Here is a 23,596-nt window from a genome sequence, read left to right on the forward strand (position 1 = left end):
TTATTCATAATTAAGTGAACATAAAGATCTTGAAAATGTTCGCTCATTTTCAGTCTGTCCAACTACTTGTTGACCCTATTTAGGGTTTTCTCATGATAAATTCTAGCAAAAGTGTTTCTTTTCAGTTTAAATTTGTTTGTGTGAGAGAGAAATATCATAAGAAGGCAACCTAACTTATAACCTTTCCTTCTACCATCTTTCCTGAAGTCCCAATACAAGCCTCTAACACATGAAGTCTCTAACAGAATGTAAGCTAGCATCATTGGCTTCTGTTCATGCAGACCTCAAACAATTGGTGGCATATTGGAACCATTTATCTCAATTTAAGCAGCATAGATTTTCATAAAATCATAGAGTATTAGAGCTGAAAAGGCCCTCATAAATGAAGTGAATTTTGTTTGCTAAGAATTATTGACAGTTGTTAAGATGATAAGATTTTGAATTATATGGAATCTTAGAAATCATCAATTCCCATTCCCCCATTTTAAAGGTAAGAAAACTGGGTTTTAGTGAGTCAAAGTCATAAAGGGAATAAGCAGCTTTATCATATTCCAAACTTTATGAGATTCATTGGATGAACTTAGGCCCTTTTCCCATCAATCTAGATCTCACCCCCTACTCATAACTTCTTGTCCTGTTTTGTTCTTGTCCATGTCCTTCTAAGAATGTTCTATATCCAAGATGTCCAATACTCTAAAGGTCTTCTACTTTCTCCTTAAATACAGGGTGTCCCAGAAGTCTTAGTGTTAGTTTTAAGCTATTAAAACCCCAAATAGCACACAGATTTTTGGGGTCACCCTGTATTTCACGAATACTGGTGTTACCAGATACTTGGGCTACCTATATGTCACCTCTACTTTTCAATGTCAGGTTTCTTTTCCCATCATGCTTCCCCTTGATGATGTCTTTTTTTTTTTTTTGGTGAGGCAATTAGGGTTCAGTGACTTGCCTAGCATCACACAGCTAGTAAGTCCTATGTGTCTGAGATGAGAATTGAACTCAGGTCCTTCTGACTCCAGAGCTAGTGCTCTATCCACTGTGCCACCTTGCTGCCCCCTGATGATGTCTTTCGTGCCATTTTATGTATATAATTCTTCATTGGTAATATGCTACAGCCCATTTATATCCGCTATGCCTTCCTAAAAGTTGCCTTCCACTGTGGCATACCCTCGAACATGGGTTTTTAAAGGCTGTGGCAACAGAGCAGAATTTCTCAAAGGTTCTAGCAGACCAGAAAGGCTTTGAATTCAGTACTGATGATAGGCAATCCACTGCTTGAGGGCCAAGATAACTAAGTTTGGAGACACACCACCAACAGACTAGCAATAAAAGGATGCATTCTTTGGTCATAACAAACCAGGACATAAATAAGTAGCTTAGCTTTACTTTTAAAAGAGGGAAATAATCTTATTTTTGAAAAGCCAAAATTCATTATAGAGAAATAGTTGTGCATCAGAATTTAGTACATTAGAAATCCTTAATTATCATGTCAGTTAACTAAGAGATGGGGTAACTCTTACAACCTTCTCTGACTGATTTCTCCATCATGCCTCAGGAAGCTAATCACTGGGATTACCTGTAAAATCCTGTAATCTTATCAGCCCTGGTACTCCATTTCATCACTGCCCTCTGCTTCTCTGATTGGAGAATGGGGCCATGAACTCCAAATCTCCATTTAAGGAGATCTCAGCTCAGATATCTCATTTCTCACATGCCTACACTGCTTTAGAACTTCTCTGACTGACTTCACCATATCCCTGTCCTTCAACTCCCCCATCCCAACCTCTACTCCCATTTTTCAGTTTCCTTTTGTGTTTTCTCTTCCCTTGTTATTTTGTCTTTTTGTTTTATTCCCAGGACTTAGTACAGTGCTTGACACATAGTAAGTGCTTAATAAATGTTTGTTAACTGAGTATCTGGCAGCCTGCCATTTCACTCTTACCTATTCAAAGCTGTTTTCATACTGACTAGATTATTAGTTTCACTGGTAGAAGATATTTAAAAGGAAGAAAGTAGAACAACCCCCAATGTGATAGGGAAAGAGCATTGCCCCAGACAAACCAGGGCCCGGGGAAAGATCTTAATTTGGAAAGGCCAAGGTCATCCACTGCATCCTGGGCCATCACCAGCCATCTTGACTTTTGTCTTGCCACTGGACTTTAATGACTTCGGAGGAAAGAATGGCTGTTGACTTTGCACAGCTTTGCCTCGCTTAAATTCAATTCACGAACAAGACTTCACCCTCAGGATGTCATTGGTCCTCTTAGAGAACTAAGGATGAACACAACAATTTTGAGGGAAAGGCTCATGAATCAGAATAAAGGATCACAGGATAAAGAACAGAAATAACCCTTAGAGATCACCTAGTGCAATCTCTTCATTTTACAGTTCCAGAAGCTGAGGAGAGAGAAGTTTGGTGACTTTCCTGAATTGAATACAATTAGAGTAGGGCCATAAGATTATACATTTAGAGCTGGAAGGGATCTCAGAGACAAAATTGTCTGAACCTCTCATTTTACAAATGAAGAAACTGAAGCCCAGAGGAGTTAGATGCTATGTCCCAGGTCTCGCTGGCGATAAGTGACAGAAATGGGATTTGAACCGTTCCTTTGACTCCAAATTCATCACTCTTCCCATTGCACAGCAAGATAATAGGTGGCAGAGTCAAAATTTAACAGTGAAAGAGAATTTTTTTTTCTGGTGTTGGCCTGAGTTAAAATTTCATCCATGTTGTTAACGATCTATAAGACTTTGGGTAAGTTATTTACCCTCTTTGGACTTCACTCTCCTCATATATAAAATGAGAGACTTAGATTAGATGGTCTCTGAGGTTCCTTTATCTATGATTCTACAATCTTAGAACTCCAAATTCAACAAATAATGCAGAAGGAAAAGCCCATGTGTTTAAAATACTTCAGCTTTGTTGGGGGAGGGTGTGCAGTGGGTCAGAGAAGAAATGGCCTTTTTCCTGTGACAGAAGGAAATGATGGAGAAGTCTCAGATGATTTGCTATTAGGTAGCCATGCATATCTGTTAAAAGGACAATAGCTGAGTTACTGGGAGAGACAAAAATAAACCATGGGTTAGGGAAGACATTTTCCCCATTTCCAAAATGAAACTCGGCCATAAGACAGAGAAGAAAAATGTGATCAGCTGATGCTTTCTGATGAGATGGAGTAAGTTGTCAAGTGCTTACCATCTGGTACGGCTCTTAATCCAGATGGGCTGCCAATAGTGATTTATGAAACATTTGAAAGGAACTTACTATTCTCCAGGATGATGCCTTAGAAGACATTATCATTAGATTTTCCTCCCCTCCCCCAGTCCAGATTTGTGACAGATCCAGATAGGGAAGCCAACATGCTTATTGGAAATGTAAGTCTATGTTTTAGGCTGAAGCCAGTAAAACCCTGCTCTTTGGAAAACATTTTTAATCCATTATCTTCCCTCTTCTCTCCTCTGCCCCCTGCAAAGAATAATAAGGAGGGAGGGAATGTACCCTTATGATGTTCCTAGCTGATGACTGATTGACTCCTCACAGTATGAAGTTCATGGGTGTCTGAGAAGAGTAGTGAAAAAGTCACCAGCAACTTCAGAAACAAGCAGAGATCGTCTGTCATGTCCTTCACTGCATAGGAAGTATACTTCCCTTTAGCTCAGTTCTCCCTTGGCAAGAGCCAAAGGTGACCATCTATCCTCACTATTTCAAGAGTCTGCCTGCAACCTAAGTGTCTACAACGAGTATCTCTTGAATATACACTGATATATGCTGGAAATAGATCCTGGAAGTATCTCTCAAATGGTGTATGAGAGACCTCTAATGGTGTTTGTACACTCTGCTGATCTAACTAGGCTAATTGCAGGGACTGTGAGAGACAGCGCAATCTATATTCTTCCATTTTTCCCTCCAGGGGAGCTACTATCAAACAAATGACAAAAAGATATAATTTGGTGCAGTCAATTAAAGACAGGTAGCATCCACACTAGCAAAAGAAGAAGCAAGGAAATGAAGATTATTTTAGACCTTAACCCAATTGCCCATGGGGTAGGTCTGAAGGTAGCCTCTCTCACTGCAGCCCTGAACTTGTTTTCACCTCCTCCTTTTTCTATTTCTGGTTCTGTCACACACCAAGCATAGCTAAAATGGGAATGAAATGACTTTTGCATGGTTCAGGGAATTCCTCTTCTAACTTACCAGTCACAATTTACCCTTATTCCAGCTACTCTCAGAGAATAACAATATCTTCTTGACTAAATCAAGCTATTCTCTATTTCAGACCATGGGAGAATATGTTTGAACATTGATTTGTATGTTATTCGTAGTCAAAATATGTCCAGGTGAAGACGGGTGACTGTTATCCACCCCACAGATATGCACACATACACAAGTGCACAAATACATATACTCCTCTTTTTTTGGTAGAAAAAACACTGTATCAACTTGCAAAGCTTATGGTAAATGTACTGAACTGCAAGCATGGCCTCAAAGAGAGATAATTTGTGTCAAAAGAACATGCTTAGCTAATTCAATTCTATATGGAATCTTTCTCTAACAACTGACTTCATCCTTGCCACCTGCAAACACTCCCATGTCTTCTTCATCCTTAAAAAAACCACTCAATCCTACCATCCCCACCAGCTAGAGTCCATATCTCCTTTCTTGGCTAAACTCCTTGATAAGTTGTGCTCTCTCGCTCTCTCTCCCTCCCTCCCTCTTTCTCTCTCTCTCTCTGTGTCTCTCTGTCTCTCTCTGTCTCTCTGTCTCTGTTCTCTGTCTCTGTCTCTATGTCTCTTTGTCTCTGTTTCTGTGTCTCTGTCTCTATCTCTATGTCTCTATGTCTCTCTGTCTCTTTGTGTCTCTGTCTCTCTCTCTGGCTCTCTCTCTTTCTCTCTTTCTCTCTCACTTCCAATTCCTCTCTTCTCATTCTCTTCTTAACCCTGTATTATCTAGCTTCTGACCTTGTCATTCAACTAAAACTGCTCTCTCCAAAGTCACCAGTGATTTCCTAATTACCATATCTAATGGGCTTTTCTCCATCTTCATCCCTCTTGACCCTTTGATATCACTTGATGCTGTTGACCACCTCCTGGATATGCTCTCCTTGCTAGGTTCTCACTCATTCTATCTGTCCAGCTACTCCTTTGTAGTCTCTTTTCCAGGTTTTTCTTCCAGGTTCATTTTTCCCTCCAGGGGACTACTATCAAACAAATGACAAAAAGATATAATGTAGTACAGCCAGTTGAAGATAGGTAGCATCCACACTAGCAAAAAAAGAAATAGGGAAATGAAGATCATTTTAGATCTTGACTCAATTGCCTTGGAGTAGGTCTTAAACATAACACATGTGCATTCCCCAAGGCTCTGTCATGGGCCCTCTTCTCTTCTTTTTCTGTACTACCTCACTTGGCAATCTCATCAGCTCCCAAGGATTCAATTATCTCTATAGAGATGATTCCCAGATCTATACAACCAAATCCTAGTCTCTTTTCTGAGCTTCAGTCTCATACCATCAACTGTCTTTTGGATATCTTCAACTGAATATTCTGTAGGCATCTCAGCTCAACATTTCCAAAACAGAAGTCTTTATCTTCCTCCTGATCCCAACCCTCCCTTCCACATTTCTGGATCAAGGGTACCACCACCCTCCCAATTGTTGAGGCTTACAATCTTGACATCTCCCTTGATTCCTCTCTTGCACTCACTCCATGTATCCAATCTGTTTTTTTTTTCATTTCTACCATCACAGTATCTTTTCTGTATGCCCCTTCTCACCCACAGCTAACCCTCTTGTTGGACAGCTAGGTGGCTCAATGGATAGAGTACCAGGCCTGGAGTCAGGAAGACCCATCTTCCTGAGTTCAAATCTGGCCTCAGATACTTCCTACCTGTGTGACCCAAGGAAGTCATTTAATCCTGTTTGCCTCAGTTTCCTCATCTGTAAAATGAGTTGGAGAAGAAAATGGCCAACCATTCCAGTATCTTTGCCAAGAAAACTCCAAGTGGGGTCATGAAGTGTCAGACACAACTGAAACAACTCAGCAATGATCACTGTGGCATAGGCTCTTATTAAGCCTGAATTATTGTGAAACCTTTCTGGTTGGTCTCCCTGCCTCAAGTCTCCTTACTCTAATTCATCCTCCACTCATCTGCCAAAGTCATTTTTCTAGAGGATAGGTTAGACCTTGTCCCTCCCAAATCAATAAACTCCAATGTCCCCCTATTACCTCCAGGATAAAATATAATGTCCTCAGTTTAGCATTTGGAGTCCTTCATATCCTGGCCCCTTCCTACCTTTCCAGTCTTCTTTCGTTTTTATCCCTTTCGTATATTCTGTGGCCCAGAAACATCGACCTTCTCGATGTTCCTCAAAAATGACACTTTCCAACCTCTTCCTTTTAATTTCCTGTGCTTCCATCAAGACATCTCAAATCCCACCTTCTGTAAGAGGCCTTTGCCTCCCCCTACCCCCACTAGTGCTCTTCCTGTGAGATTACCTCCCATTTCCCCTGTATATATATAATTGTTTGTGTGTTTTCACCCACATTAGAACTTGGACTGTTTTTTAGAGTAGAAACATGCTTTTGTCTTTTTTTTTTTGATCCACCTACCACAGTGCATAGCACATAATATGTGTTTAATAAATGCCACAATTAGGTAGTGCAATGGATACAGAGCTAGGTTGGAATTAGGAAGACCTGAGTAAAAATCAAGCCTCAGATAATTACTAGCTGTGTGACTCCAAGCAAGTCACTTAACCTCTCTCTGCCTCAATTTCCTCAGCTGTAAAACTGGGATAATAATAGCATGTACCTACCTCCCAGGGTTGCTGTGAGGCTCAAATGAGATTATATTTGTAAAGTACTGTGCCTGGCACATAGTAGGTGCTTAATAAATGCTTGTTTTCTTTCTTATTATTAACTATGTTAGTGATGGTAATCATTTAATAGACAAATGGAATTTAATTGAAATTCAAATTCGCCAAGGCTCAAGGGAAGGTTTTAAATTTTTAAAATTTATTTTCTAAGTATAGTGAAAATTTAAGCATGTTTATTTGGGGACTTTGAAGGTGGACTAGGAGTGTGCTGGAAGTAGCTCTAAGGAGCTTGTGAGAGCCCATTGTCGAAATTTCAGTGCGATTAGGGCTTGATTTACTGTTTTGTTGATTGTCTCTAGACTTAAGAAAGGGTTAATGCAGATTAAACTTACAAGTATGTGTGCATACATTCTCCCCCCAAAAGATCCTTGGTGTTAAATATTTACCAGCACACCCCTTTATTGTTCAATAAACATTGCTTGAACTTAGCAGGAGTGCAGCAGAAGGCTCAGGGAATGAAGTCATCACCAGACTTAGAAGCCTTGTGACTATAGGCTAATAATAGTAACAATCATAATAGTATTTATAGAGCACCTTAAGATTTCCAAAGCGCTTTACATCCATTGTATCATTTGAGCCTCACAACCCTGGGAAGAACCCAGGAGAGAGGCAAGGTGGAATATGAAAGAGAAAGAGGGCGTGATCATTACAAGATCAGAATGTGGGATTGAGGGCGCAGGGGAAGGAGTTAGCTCTGGCAAGAAGGGTCACCTCTTACACTGAGACTAGAAAGGAGGGGAGGACAGAGAACACCGACATGATTAAAGGAACAGAGGAGGATGTAAATGATAAAAGGTTGTTTTAGAGTAAAGCCCCACAGATTTTCAAGTATCCTTTTTAGCACACAAAAATCTTTTAAATCTAATCAAAAATTCAAAGGCTGATTGATAAAGTACAGTATATGTAGAGAAGGTCAACCAAGATGGTAGTCAGTCTAGAAACCACGACATAACTGAGGGGAAAAAAGCTGTTTAGAAGCGAGAGCTGTCCATGAGAAAGAAGAGAGAAAACAGGAAATAGGTTTGCTCTGTTTCTCCAAAGGGCTGAGTTCGGATGAATGCATAGAAGTTACAGAGAGGCAAATTTTTGCCCCAAACTGCAAAATAACTTTTTAAAACCTGAAGTCTTTGGAATGGATGTGAGGTAATGAGTTTCCCATCTCTGGACCACTCAAACATAGGCTGGATGACTATTTGTTAGGGATATTGTAGAAAGGACTCCTCCATTGAGAAAATAGACTCAATGACCAATAAGATGCTGAAAAACTTCTTTAAGAGTTTATGATAAATGCAATTACTGGTGGTGCCACAAACTGTTACTGTGTAAAATCATTTACCTTAAATTGAGTCCTCTTGTAAATACCTTTCATTTTTTTCCTTCACAATACTTTTAGTTGTTGCTGTATTAATTACAGAAGACCTTATGTCTCAGTAATAATATTTATTATTAGTCCGCCTCTCCCTTTTAATTCCACTAGTTGGAACATCAGCTGCATTACAGAAAACACTTATGTTCCTGCCACTTTTCATAATCCTGGGGGGAAATTCTCAAACGACTGATGGTTCTTTGTCTATTTCAGAGCCCTCATTTTCATTCCTACCAGTGCCTGCCCTCATTTTATTACTGATTAAATTCATTTTTTACAGAGGCATAAATTAATTATTAGAAGTAAAAGCAATAAAAATCTGTAACTCTTGGCAAGATTTTTTTTCAAACTTGGAATAATCAAATTCAAGAGTTGTGATCTTACTCTTTATTAGTGTTTGAAAGAATTGACTGATTAAAGTTTTTTTTTTAAGTCTAGAAATGTTAGAATAGTAGCCTAGGCTGTGCTCTCAAAACAGGAGACACAGTGAAATAAAATCTGGGATTATAAAATTAAATTGTATTCATCTGAAAAGTTCCAAATAATAAATTGCATAAATACAGTAATAGCCATTTGATTACCTTGCATTCCTATTAGGAAGCAACTGGGGTTAGTTAGGAAACTTATTAAGATAATGTGGGGGGAGGACAATTTGAGGTTCATTTTTTTTAAGGCCCTCTCACTCTGTAACTCCCAGGTTAACTAACTGTCCAGGAATTTGTTAATTCAGGACTCTACTGTGCATAGTGATACCTAATTGCTGGTGATTGCTGGTTTGTGGATAGCCTTGAGTACTATTATTGCTGAGAATTGACACGCTAGTGTTTACTTAAATATTGTATATTATTAGGCAAGTAAATGCTTTGTTGATTGATATATTCACATTTCTTTTCAGAGACTACTTCATATATGAAACCATTCCATAGCAACTATGGGAAAAGTTATTTGCCTTACTGTGTGGGTTCTCATGCCATAAATGTCTTGAAGTTTTTTGAAATATGATAGCAAGATAGTCTCTTAAAAAGAAGATTAGTCCTCGTAGCAAATTGGACAATTCACTTTGCATTTTCAGAACCTTTTAACAGCCACACATAGACTCTTCAGTTGCTCTTTTTCTGTTTTAATAACGTTTTGCTACTTTCATGGTTGGTCGGGTTTTTTTTTTCCTGCCAGATTGGAAACTTAAAACTTAAAACTTCAGCTCTAGCTAGATCCGATCTAACCTGAGACAGCAGATCTGTTTTTCCACTGCTTACTGTCAGCTGCATGCCTACATCAAGGCAGAGATGAACTAACAGCTGGTTTGTTCCCATTTAGCTCTCAGATGGCTGGCATTCATGAAATGATGGGATGCATTCAGAGAAGAGTGGATCAGCTAAGCCAGCAGTGTTCTGCTCATAAGGAACTTGCTCTTAGGAAACAGCAATTAACTGCCTCAATGGAGGGATACCTAAGGAAGGTAGTATCATAAAATGCTTCCTCCCTAAATTAATGGTTCGGAATCAATTGCACTAATTGCTTCACCAATGGTAGCTTTAGGTGTGCTTAATTCAGTGCTACTAGGCTGTGTGTCAGCTACGGTAAATGCTTGGGGAAAGGGGTGCTATTTCATCAAAAATTCCCCTTAATTAAGAGTAAATTCATCTCATACCAAGTAGTCTCCTGTTATGCTCCACTTTGCTTTCTCCACAAGACCTATAAGCCAAGAACAGGCAATAATTACACATGTAAACCAGCATTGTATCTTCTTTCTCCCAAGGACCCCCATCCCTCTCTCAAAAGCAGCATGAGCAATAAATAGCAACCATGTTAGACCATACTGAAGATTTATGCCAGTAGTCCCAAGAACCAGTAGTTCCTTTTGTGCAGATTAGTTGTGTCTAACTCTTCTCGACCTCATTTGTGGTTTTCTTGGCAAAGGTATTGGAGCAGTTTGCCATTTCCTTCTCCAGCACATTTTACAGATAAGGAAACTGAGGCATACCGGTTAAGTGACTTGCCAGGGTCAACCAGCCTAGTGAGTGTCTGAGGACATTGAACTCAGGTCCTCCTGACTCCAGGTCCAGCGCTCTAACCACTGCACTACCTAACTCTTCAATTGGCAAAATGTTGGGCAACAGACGTTGCATTAATTTAGTGCTTCCCATGCATCATCTCAGCTGATCTTCCTGACAAAGCCTATGAGGTAGGCATTAGCATTATATCAGTTTTGCAGATGAAGAAGTTGAGGTTTAGGGAAATAAAGGGATTGCCCACGATTATACAGCCAGCAAGCAACAGAACCAGAAGAACTCAGGTCTTGTGATGTTTTAGGCAACTAAGTTTTCTACTCCACCACAAGTGTTACTTAGTAGGTTAATGCCAAGCTCTTTGTGTTTACGTTTAGAATTACTTTAGTGAAATTAGCTGTAAGCTTTAGGGTCTCACAACTAGAACTGGCATGAACTTCACAAACCATCGAGTTCATCCCCCACATTTTACAGATGGGGAAACTGAGGCCCAGGGAAATTAAGTGACCTGCCCAAAGTCATACATTTAGTGAGCATTAGAGGAAGGATTTGAAACTCAGGTGCTCAGACTCCAAAGTGTTCATTCACTGATTTACTAAATCATTGCGCCCTGCCTCCATCACCACTTGCAGTTAAAAGAATGACCAGGATGCTCTCTCAACTGAATAGCATAAGAGAAGACTCCTTTCAATCTCTCCTGTTTTCAGGGGGTCCTGAAACCAATGATTTTCCTTTCAGTTGTAGAATCTACCACTTGAAAATATATAATAAATATGTTGAAAATCCAGTAACCTTACAGGTGGTATTTACACCTGTCTGGGCCAAGTCCCAAATGCCAAAACAGGTAGTGTTTCAGAGTTGTCCTTATTTGATACAATGGCTATCTGAATCTAGGCTTATATGGAGAGGATGAATAGGTTTCTCAGGAAAGGGTATGCCTGTGGAGAAACCCAGACTTCATTTCTGCAACTGTAAGGATGAATGAAGTATGCTGCTTTCTAGGTTATCATCCTTTGCTATTTATCCAGATGGTGTAGAACCAGTATGGAATCATGGAAGAAGCTCTGGATGAAGAGTCAAGAGACCTGAGTGAGAGCCCCAGCCTGCTTACTCAGAGACCTGAGTTCAAATCTAGCCTAGTTGTGTGACCTTGGGCAGATCACTTAACCTCTGTTTGCCTTAATCCATTGAGAAGGACACGGGAAATCACTCCAGTATCCTTGCCAAGAAAACCTCATGGACAGTACTAGCATGATGCGGTCCATGGGATCATGAAGAGTCAGACATGACTGAATAACTGAACAACAACAGTTGCCCACCAAATTGTTGCATCACCCAAGGCAAATGACTTCATTTCTCTGAACTTTGACCTCCTTTTGCAAATTAAAGAGGTTGGACTAAATGATTTCTCATATTCCTTCCACCTTTAAAATTCTATGATTCTAGTTCTTAATATGATGTCTTGAGCCCTTGGGAAATTCAAAATATAGTGACAGGAGCAGGACCACATCCCTAGGGATACAGCATTGTCAAGTTTGGGTCAAAAGGCATGGTAGCCCCTTAAATAACAGTCTTGGAAATACTGACTCTACCTCTGCATTTTTGAATGCCTACCATTTTGCCTACCAGGAAAGGGGACCAAATGAAGGGGGGGAAGGGGGAAGAGAGACAGAGATATAGATACAGAGACACAGAGATACACCCTGAAAGAGCTCAGAATACATATCTTCAAGCCCTTTCCACTGCTTCTGTTCCAACTAGATCCCATAGAATTATTTTTCTTCTCGTTAGTCCTTGTAGCCTGATCATCACCATCCTTTCTAGGACCGGAGAGAACGTAACTTCTTCATTCTGAAAGATTCACAATCTAGAGGTTATTCATGGTGTTACCCCTTTATATGAGATACTCAAGGAGATCTAGCCCTGCTAACCACAGAAAGCTGCTCCCTTAATTAAGACACATGGCTTATCACATCAATAAGCCACTTTCCCAAAGTTTATTTTTCTGATTGCAGCTGATTTGGGAAAGGGAGAGCTGTTATAACTCCATTGATAGGATCATTCGACCTACTAGGGACTGTCACATTGTCATAGCCATTAAGATCCTAGGGTCGTCTCCATGCTACAATGAAAGATCAGAACAGGAAGACAATAGAAGACCTAAGATAATTTTCATTTAATCATAGATTCACTAAATCACCACCTAGTTCATATTAGTGACTAATAGTATATTACACCAATAGTATGATTATATATTAGTATAAAATATAATATAACAATGTAATATAATAGTATAATAGCATACTGCACCAAGCTGTTTTCTTATCATTTTTCAAATTGTGCAAGGCATTATATGTATTGGATGGTTAGGTGGCACAGTGGATAGAGCATTGGTCTCGGAATCGGAAAGATTCATCTTCATGAGTTCAAATCTGGCCTCAGACATACTTACTAGCTGTGTGACCCTTGGCAAGTCACTTAACCCTATTTGGCTTAGGTCCTCATATGTAAAATGAGCAGCAGAAGGAAATGGCAAATCACTCCATTATCTTTGCTGAGAAAACCCCAAATAGGGTCACAAAGAGTTGGACACGACTGAAACAACTCAACAACAACAATTACATTCATTTGTTCATTGAATCACTCATTTGTCCAACAAATATTTGTTGCAAATCTAAAATATTGCTAGGCAATATGGAGAAAAAAGTATTGCTCTCCAGGAATTTATATATTAACTAGGAGAGATAACATATAGACAAGCTGGTTGGTTAATTAGGTCATTATTACCTCCTCTCCTCCAAATAGACCATGGAACAAATAAGTTGTTATGAGGAGGAAGAAATATGGAAAGGTCCAGGGCCTGGGTGCTGCTTGGCCTTAGTGGTGTTAGGTATCATAGGTAATATGGCAATTGTGGTTCAAATTTCAATTTTGTAAAATACTGATTATTTTGACAAGATTGTAATTAGCAACTGATAAACCACTTCCTTCTAGGCTGGAGGCAGATTGGTACAGTGGAAAAGGCAATGATTCAGAGTCAGAGGATTTACCTCTGACATTTACTACCTGTGTGACAATGGACAAGTCACTAAATCATGTCATTTCATTTGGGTGCCAGGACTTTTGGACTATTTTTTAGCCCCATGATATTCTAAGGATGCATGTTCACACTCATTAATTCAAGTCAGGCAACCCCTATTGAGCATAAAGCCTTAGACTGTATTATTTTTCAAAGGGTTTTGTGTGTGTGTGTAGTTAGTGTGCAAATAATAATGGCACCATTGTCATGGTGTTGATTCCCACATGTGTCAGTTAGCTTTCCCATCACCATATTGATAGCTTTCCTCTTTCCCAGGGTCCATAGTTATTGTTCAGTTATTTTCAAGTGTGTCTTACTTTCCATGACCCCATTTTGAGGTTTTCTTGGCAAAGATACTAGAGTAGTTTTCCATTTCCTTCTCCAGCTCATTTTACAGATGAGGAAACTGAGGTAAACAGCGTTAAGTGACTCACCCAGACTCACACAGCTAGTAAGTGTCTGAGGCCCGACCTAGCTGCCCATAAACTCTAGCCTTAATTCTGGTCACCTGTCTCCAAAATGTATGCTATTGGTCTCAGTGGAAAGTAGATGAGAAGAATATAAATGGACCAGTGCAAATCCACCACTACTACAAGAACAGGGCTTTTAAGATTCAGTATATAATTTTATGTGTATATATACATATACATACATATATATTCTATGGTTGTCATGTACTAAATATGCATGCTTATCTCTACAGATAAGTCTCTAAGATTATTTGTCTTTTATTTCTAAAGGCAACAATGTCAGTTCAGAAAATCAGTCCAATACTTTCAAATAGTATGGATCTTGGCTCCTGTCTTTCAGATTCAGAGAGAATTTTGAGCAAATACCTGGAACTAGATAGTCAAGCTAAGGTAAGTGACGTTTTAATAAGCTGTGCTGTAGTTATAGAATGTGTACAAATGGTAAAGAATATCTATAAACCATAATTTCAGTTCATAGTTGTTATATATATAAATTAGTATCACTGCAACTAATTATCTTAAAATGTATGTGTGTCTAAAAATGTTGGTATCTCTGAATTTAAGAAAAAGTGCGTGAGCTTATTATGGGATTCAGAATTTTCATGCTTTGCTCAAGTACTTTGTGACTCCTCCCTTCCTTTCCTTAATGGGCAGATGTTAAAGATATTTTGATAATAATACCCTTTTGAGTTTGGGGGTGGGGTCTGGGAGGGCCATCCTTCAGCCTTATTTGTAATTATCTACTGTAGAGGGTTACAAAGAAAATTACTACTCCAGTAAGAATTCAAGAGGCAGCTAGTAGACTAGCTCTAATGACCTACAAAAGAAAACTTTTTTTTTAGAAGACCTGGTATTCATGTTCATTCCCTATAGTAGTCATTGCCTACTTTGAAGCTGAAATTGTACCCTCAGGGCTTCAATCTCTTTCACAAAGAAACAATGAGCATGCTAGTTCATGACTAACCCCCTTTGCATACCTGCCTCTTTTCAGCACAGACTTCCTCCCTTCTTCTCCTTGACCAACACACTGATGAAAGCATTGGGTTCTATACACACACACACACACACACACACACACACACACACACATTTACACACAAATGTATATATATATATATAATATATATATATATATATATGTGTGTGTGTGTGTGTTTATATGACGTGTAATATATACACATTCACACAACCTTTAAAGAATGAATTTTTAGCATTTTTTGTGTCATGGACACCTTTAGCATTCTAATAAAGCCTATGGACCCTATGTTGGAATAATGATTTAAAATGAATAAATTAAAATATATAAAATTACAAAGGAAGAGAATTGAATGGAAATAGAAATGAATACACCTTTTACTCAGCAGTTCATGGTACCTTTACAAAGACTGACCATATATTAGGATATAAAAAATTTATAGTTAAAAGCAGAAAAGCAGAAATATTAAAAGTAGCCTTTTCAGATCACAATGCAACAAAATTATATTTAATAAGGGAGCATGGAAATTTAGATTAAAAACTGCTTGGAGATTAAACAACCTAATCTTAAAGAATGAGTGGTTTTTAGGGAATCATAGAAACAATCAATAATATCATTAAAGAGCATGACAATAATGAGACAATATATCAAAACCTATGGGATACAATAAAAGCAGTGATTGGAGGAAAATTTATATCTCTAAATGCTTATATCAGTAAAATAGAGAAAGAGCAGACCAATAGATTGGGTATATCATTAAAAGGCTAAAAAAAGAACAAACTAAAAATCTGCTATTAAACACTAAATCTTAAATCCTAAAAATTAAAGGTGAGATTAATAATACTGAGTATAACAAAACCATTGAATTAATAAATAAAACTAGGAGTTGATTTTATGAAAAAAACAATAAAACAGATAAACTTGGTTAATTTTATTAAAAAAACAGAAAAAACAAATCACTAGTATTAAAAATGAAAAGGATAAAAAATCATATGATTATATCAGTAGATACAAAAAGAAAAGCTTTTGATAAAGTACAACTCTCATTTCTATTAAAATCACTTGAAAGTATAGGCATAAGTGTGTTTTTCCTTAAATTGATAAAAAAAAACCATTTATCTAAAACTATCAGCAAGCATTATTTGTAATGGGGATAAGCTAGAAGCCTTCCCAGTAACATCGGGGGTGAAACAAGGATACCCATTGTCAGCAATATTATTCAATATTGTATTGGAAATATTAGCACTAGCAATAAGAGAAGAAAAATAAATAGAATGAAGTAGAATAAGGAATGAGATACTAAAGCTATCTCTTTTTCTAGGCCAGGACTTCTTAAACTTTTTCTACTCACAACCCCTTCAGCACATCTTAAACTGTGGCTTATGATGCAATTTGATGATATACTTGGAAAATCTCAAAGACTCAACTAAAGAGTTAGTAGAAACAATTAATAATTTTATTAAAGTAGCAGTACATAAAGTAAATCCACATAAATCATCAGCATTCCTATATATTAAAAAAAAATACCCTGCAAGAAGAGGTAGTAAGAGATACCCCATTTAAAATAACTCTAGACAGTATAAAATACCTGGGAGTAAACCTGCCCAAACAAACCCAGGAACTATATGAACAAAATTATTTTAAAAAACCTTTTATACAAATAAAATAAGATTTAAATAATTGGCAGAATATTAATCATTAATGGGGAGGCAGGGCCAATGTAATAAAAATCAGAATTTTACCTAAACTAATTTATATATTCAATGCCGTTCCAATTAAGTTACCAAAAAGTTTTTTTATTGAATTTGGAAAAACAAAAAGTCAAGAATATCAAAGGAACTAATGAAAAAAAATGTAAAGGCAGGAGGTTTAGTAGTACCGGAACTTAAACTATGTTATAAAATGGTGATTATCAAAACTATGTGATATTGGCTAAGAAATAGAAAGGTAGATCAATGGAACAGAGTAGATAGACATACAATTTACAGCACCAAATAAATACAGTAATCTTGTATTTGACAGGTGTTAAGACTTAAGATTTGGGGATAAAGAGTCATTATTTGGTAAAAATTATTGGGAAATCTGGAAAGCAGTATCACAGAAATTTGGCATAGAGTAATATCTTACACCATTTAGCAAGCTAAGGTCAAAATAGTTATATGACAGTATAAAGAGAGATATTGCAAGAAAATCTGAAGAACATTGAATATATTTCTTATCAGACTTATGGACAGGTGAAGAATTTGTTAATAAATAAAAGATAAAGACCAGAGTGAGGTATAAAATGGATAATTTAAATTACATTAAATTAAAAAGATTTTGCACAAATGAAACAAATGTAGCCAAGATCAGGAGGAAAGCAGAAAATTAGAGGGAAATTTTATAGCTTCTCAGATGTGGGTCTCATATCTCAAATATATCAAGAACTATGTAAAGTCTATAAGAATGGGAGTCATTCCCCAATTGATACATGGTCAAAGGATATGAACATGCAGTTTTTGGAGGAAGAAATCAAAACAATTTACAGTCATATAAAATACTCTAAATCATTATTGATGAGAGAAATGCAAATCAAAACAACGTTGAGATATCATTTTACATCTATCAGATTGGCTAAAATGATTGAAGGGGAAAGCAACAAGTGTTGGAAAGGATATTGAAAAAATGGGACACTAATTCATTGTTGGTGGAGTTGTGAACTGATCCAACCATTTTGGGGGTTTTTTTGTTTGTTTGTTTTTATTTTTTTGCTTTGGCAAGGCAATGGGGTTAAGTGACTTGCCCAGGGTCACACAGCTAGTAAGTGTTATGTGTCTGAGGTCGGATTTGAACTCAGGTCCTCCTGAATCCAGGGCCGGTGCTCTATCCACTGCGCCACCTAGCTGCCCCCTGATCCAACCATTTTGGAGAGCAATCTGGAATTATGCCCAAAGAGTTATTAAACCGCTTGTACCCTTTGCAATACCATTACTAGGTCTATTTCCAAAGACAATTAGGGAAGAAAGGAAAAGAACCTATATGTTCTAGTGAATTAGGGAATGGCTAAACAAGTTGTGGTATATTATTGTGATAGAATATTACTGTACTATAAGAAATTATGAACTTGATTATCTTAGAAAAACATGGATAGATTTGCATGAAATAATGAAGAGAAAAATCAGCAGAACCAAGAGAACATTGTATATAGTAGCAGCAATATTATTTTAAGAGCAACTTTGAGCAAATAAGTCATTTTGACTATTATAAATACCCAAATTAACTGCAAAGGACATTTGAAGGAAGATGCTATCTGCATCCAGAGAAAGAACTGATAAATATAAGTATATATGTATACATATATATATATAATATATTATATATAATGATTTTATACATATATGCATATTTGTGTCTAATGGTAGCCATCTCTAGAGTAAGCAAGGTAAAGGGAAGAAAAAAAGAGGAAAAGAGAAATTTACATGATAACTTTGATATATATTTAAAAGGAGTAGCAAGTTGTATACAATAGATTTGCAGTTTCATGTGCAATCATCTTTTTTAATATACTATATTATGGAAATGTTTGTCTTATTACATAAATTAAAAATAACATAAATTTTTAAATAAAAATTACAAAGGAAACTAATTATATTAAAATACAATTATCAAAATACTTTTGAAAGTTCATGGACCACAAGTTAGAAAACCCTAGCAGTATTTTGGATTATATTATAAGTATGTTAATATATCCCTTCTGTTAAATTCAATAAATATTTAATCAATGCCTTGAATGTAAAGCACCATGACTTTGTGTATGACAAATGTCTGAGTTAGGAAGACCTACATTAAAATCTCACTTCTGACACAAACTGGTTTCAAGACCCTGAGCAAGTCCCTTAAACCCAAGGAAACTCATTAAATGCCCAAAGATATTTTCACTAAGATTTGAAGTTGCAGAACACTTTTTCAATGGTTGAGGGAATTTTCTCACTGGGAGCTTTCTACATCAATACAATTATCAGTCTGAGTCAGTAGCTTTCCAAGTGTGGGGATCATGAGGTCAAAATCATAAGTTTCTAATATGGTGAATATTGATAGATATAACCCATACAAACAGAAGGTCTTTGAAGAGTCTTCAATTGTTTTTAAGAATATAAAGAAGTTCTGACATGAAAAAATTGAGAATTGCTGGTCTAGACCAAAAGAAAGGGAAGAAAAAAATACATAAAGCACTTTCCTGGGTCCTAGAGATACAAAGAAGAGAAACAAAATAATTATTGCCCTCAAGGAGCTTAGAGTGTAGACAAAAAACTAAATATATACCTGAATAACTATTGTAATACACAGATAAAATAGATCAGATTGCACAGTAGTTTAAACTCTGGCCAATAGTGACCTAGGATGGTCCAAACTATAGGAATATATTTAGAGTGGCTGAGATCCCCAGAAAGACTACAGTCTCTACCACTGTGGAGAGTGGGATGAGAGTCTTGGAAGTACCACCAACAGCCTACCAGGGGAGGAACATTTAAGAGCCAAAACAGCTATGACTGGATGTTGACTCCTTTACTATCCTATTTCTAAGAAGGGTGATGGAGTAGACTTCTATATTTTACACTTCAGATATTCATAGTCTGGAGGTATGATGCTCTTTTAGAGAGTTCAGAATAAAAGCCACCTTCTCTCCTCATAAAAGGGAGAGAACTATAACAAAAATACTGTGCTATACCTATAACAATAGCTACTTTCAGCCAGATTAGGTTCCTCTCATCAAACACTGGTTACACACATACACACATGCACATACACACACAAACACACACAATTGCAAGTAGCAATCAATACTGTTTATCAGAGCAAACTGTAAAACAGAAATCAGAAGGTATATAGATTAGAGCAGAGAGCTGAATACAAAAGAATAAATTAGCTCTTCTACTCCAGAACACGATCAGATCAATAAAAGGGAGAACAATATCACTTGGAAGTCTACTCTTAGCAGTCTCTGGGGATGTAGGCATTGGGAATCAAAGGACACATTTGTGGCCGTCTTGCTATATATATATATATATATATATATATATACACACACATATATAATATATATGTATATATAATATATATGTCCTAATTACTTATAAAAATAATTTTTAATATTCATTTTTTAAAATTTTGAGATCTAAATTTTCTTCCTTCCTTCTTCCCCTGTCACCTCCTTCAGAAGACAAGCAGTTTGATATAGACTATACATGTGGAGTCATACAAAACACATTTCCATATTAGCCATGTTGCAAAAGAAAATATAGACAAGAAAAAAGAAAGAGAAAATAGAGTTTAAAAAACTATGCTTTTATCTGTATTCAGATTCCATCAGTTCTTTCTCTGAAGGTGGATAGCATTTTTCATCATAAGTTATTCAGAGTTGTCTTAGATCATTATATTGCTGAGAATAGTTGAGTCATTCACAGTTGATCGCTGTACCACATTGCTGTTACTGTGTAAACTCTTGTCCTGGTTCTACTCACTTCACTTTGCATCAGTTCATGTAAGTCTTGCTATGTTTTTCTGAAACTATCCTGCTCGTCATTTTTTATATCACAACAGTATTCTACCACAATCATATACTACAACTTGTTCAGCCATTCCCCAATTGATGGACATCCCCTCAACTTTTAACTCTTTGCCACCACAAAAATGCTGCTATAAATATTTTGTACCTATAGTATAGATCTTTTCCTTTTCCTTTTTTTTTTTTTTTAAGGGAGGGAGATCTCTTTGGGATACAGACCTAGTAGTAGTATTGCTAGGTCAAAGGGTATATATTTATAGCCCTTTGGATATAGTTCCAAATTGTTCTCCAGAATGGTTAGATCAGTTCACAATTCCAAGAGCACATTAGTGTCCCAATTTTTCCATATTTCCTCCAACATTTATCATTTTTTTTGTCATTTTAGTTGCTTATAGGGGTGAGGTGGTAGCTCAGAGTTGTTTTAATTTGTGTTTCTCTAATCAATAGTAAGAGATATTTTTCATGCAACTATAGATAGCTTTGATTTCCAACTGAAGGATTCAACTGGGGGTGGAATTGGAATGTGGATTATGCTGTATTACAATTTTAGAACACAGTTAAGTACATAGGAGAATTCATAGTGATTTAAAGCATTGTCACCCTTAATAAGTTTTTGTAAAGTAGCTTGAAAGATGTAAGAAGATTTTTCTGTGAAATATGATTTTGTTTTAGGTGTGTGCTTTTAGAGGCTTGTGCCTTTTCACCATATTTTTAGGAGGGATAGAGAGGAGGGAAAGGTGGGAGGGAATAGTTTTGTCCCTGTTTCTTACAAAGCGCCATTATAAAGTGACTCATGATGAAAATTACCTTCCTTCCAGTGTGTACTAGGGAAGAATATTAAATAATCAAAGCTATTCCTTGTGGCAAATGAGAAGCTTTTGACTGCTAAGAAAAGCAGGTTATTTCTTACGTTTTTTCCCCCTCCTTAGAATCAATTTTTGGCTACTACACTCTTTCCAGAAGAAGCACAAGATTCCTGGTAGCAACAGTATCTATTTATCAAACCTGTCATTTGGTAGATTTCACATGCCAGACATACATTTCACTTACTGATGAGTGTCAGAAATAAATATAGCTCACTCTTGTCAGCAAGTCTATGAAACTGACTAAATGTTTTAAGCTATATTAGACCTATGGATTGATTTGTACCATTTTCATCATACAGTTGTTTAAAATCCTTCTGCCTCCACTTAGATCCGGTTTCAGATAAGAATCCCAGAAGCAGGGGAGACTCATTGAGTCAATTCCAAAATGAAATAACAAATCTTGGATGGAAATTAGAAAAAAATAAAACAATTGTTTAAAACAATCATAATAATACTGTTTTATATCCCATAGGCTGGTAGGCTTTAACCCTGGGAGGACCCAGAAATAATCTTGCATCTTATACCATAAACAACTTTTCTTTTATACATGATACAAACAAAAAGAGAGGGGGGTGAATAGGAAGCACTGATAAAGTATAGCTATTTTTAAAGGTTTTTTTTAAAGTTGTACCTTTTACAGAGAAGATTCTGGGTACAAAATCAGTGTCTAAATTTGTAACATCTGTGCAGGCATACTCAGAAGCCATTGAAATTTGTGTTTTCCTGAATCTCATTGTCAGCCTAGGCCTACATCCTTGTACTTATGCCTTCACAGGAGACATCACATGAATTAGAAGCAGCTGTGAAAATCATGGAAGAAGAAGAAGACACATTTGAGCCTGATGAAGAGGCATCCCTATTTACTAAAGCTGCACTAATAAAGGAAGAACTGGATATGCTTGTCAGAAACATCACCTCCAAGATGCAAGTCCTCCAAACTCATGTGGCATTTCTAAAGTCATTAGAGAAGGTAAAGTACTTCTCAGTAGTCGCTCACAATCTCACTTTCTACCTCATATGCTTTCCCTCTGTTCACAGGTATAGCTGTGTATACCCTAATGAAAATCCTTCTCCCTGGAGCAGGTACACTGTTATATAAGCAGGGAACAATTTTATTTTGGGGGCTTTTAAGATATGTGTCCACCAATCAATAAAAGAAACTAAAGGGGGTAAGTTATTTGTATTTTTAAATAGATAATCTACTCTAATCTGTATAAATTCTGATTACATATTGGTATGTTTCAATGAACTATGATTTTGTCAGTGTGAGTACTCTAGGTCCTGATACCAATAACAATTTCTTGGTGCCTTAGCAGACAGATATTCCTTATAGTTAAAATAACTCAACAAAATAAAGTATTGGGACCACTTGTTATAACATTCTATAAATAATTGTTTTAAATAAAGCATGGTGTGGTAGAAAGAAAGGACACAAAATTGGCTGAGGCATGTCTTCCTCTGACATTTACCACTATAGGTGATCATTTAATCTCACCCTCTCTTTCTTCAATGGCAAAAAGGAATTAATACTTATCTGTTATACCTTAGGCTCAGAGAGAGGTTCAATGACTTGCCCAAAGTCACACAGCTAGTAAGTTGGAGGAGTCAAAGCCAGGTTTTCTTGATTCTAAGCTCAGCACTCTATCGGTTATCTGATACCATGGAGCATAATGCCTATGCCACACATTTAAGGAATAGTGTATGATGCTTTATATTTTTCCTTTTTCATACATATATTTATGACCTAACTTCACATCTTGAATGCAGATTCTTTAAAGGATGGATTTTGTCTTCTGCATCCTTGCATCCTTGTGTGCCTAACAGTGTTACACATCTAATAAATGCTCAAGATGATTGTTGTTGATGCTAAAGCCAATTCTTACACTGAAACTCTACGACATCATCATCTATAGAGATTTGATAGAATTTTATGTAACTATATAAAATTTGATATAAAGTAGATTCCATTAAATAGAGGTTTTGTTACTGAAGTATCAAAAAACTCACTAAAAAGCAGAATGACAGAAGAGTAATCTCATGACTTGGACCCCCAAAGATAATCTGTAAGACTTTGGAGGATTCTTATAACCTTTAGAATGTGCTCTTTCACATCAGAGCTAGTGATCATTACAACCATGGGTCTGTCAGAACTTGAGTTTCAAATAAGAAAATAATTGTAAAGTGCTTAGCACAATATCTAGCACACAGTAGGCATTAACAAGTGTTTGTTCATTTCCCTTCCCTTCCTCCCTCACTCATACCTAAATAATGAATAGAGAAACAAGTGATATACCTTTCGTGTGTGGGTAGGAGATAAATTCTTAACCAAACAAGGGAAAAGGTCACTTACAAAAGATAAAATAGATAATTTTGATTACATGATATTGAAAAGCTTTGCACAAACAAAGTC

General features: G+C 36.8%; 1 protein-coding gene across 1 annotated transcript in view; it reads left to right on the forward strand.

Moving 5' to 3' along the window:
- Positions 1–23,596, forward strand: part of CCDC141 (coiled-coil domain containing 141) — a 272,693-nt gene that overhangs the window by 148,555 nt on the left and 100,542 nt on the right. The window contains 3 exon segments of the mRNA XM_078146957.1: positions 9,559–9,700; positions 14,070–14,189; positions 21,962–22,156. Of these exon segments, the coding sequence (XP_078003083.1) occupies positions 9,559–9,700; positions 14,070–14,189; positions 21,962–22,156 (457 nt within the window).

This window comes from Phascolarctos cinereus, unplaced genomic scaffold (assembly GCF_003287225.1).
Source record: "Phascolarctos cinereus isolate Bilbo 61053 unplaced genomic scaffold, phaCin_HiC Scaffold_726;HRSCAF=1367, whole genome shotgun sequence".
NCBI lineage: Eukaryota > Metazoa > Chordata > Mammalia > Diprotodontia > Phascolarctidae > Phascolarctos > Phascolarctos cinereus.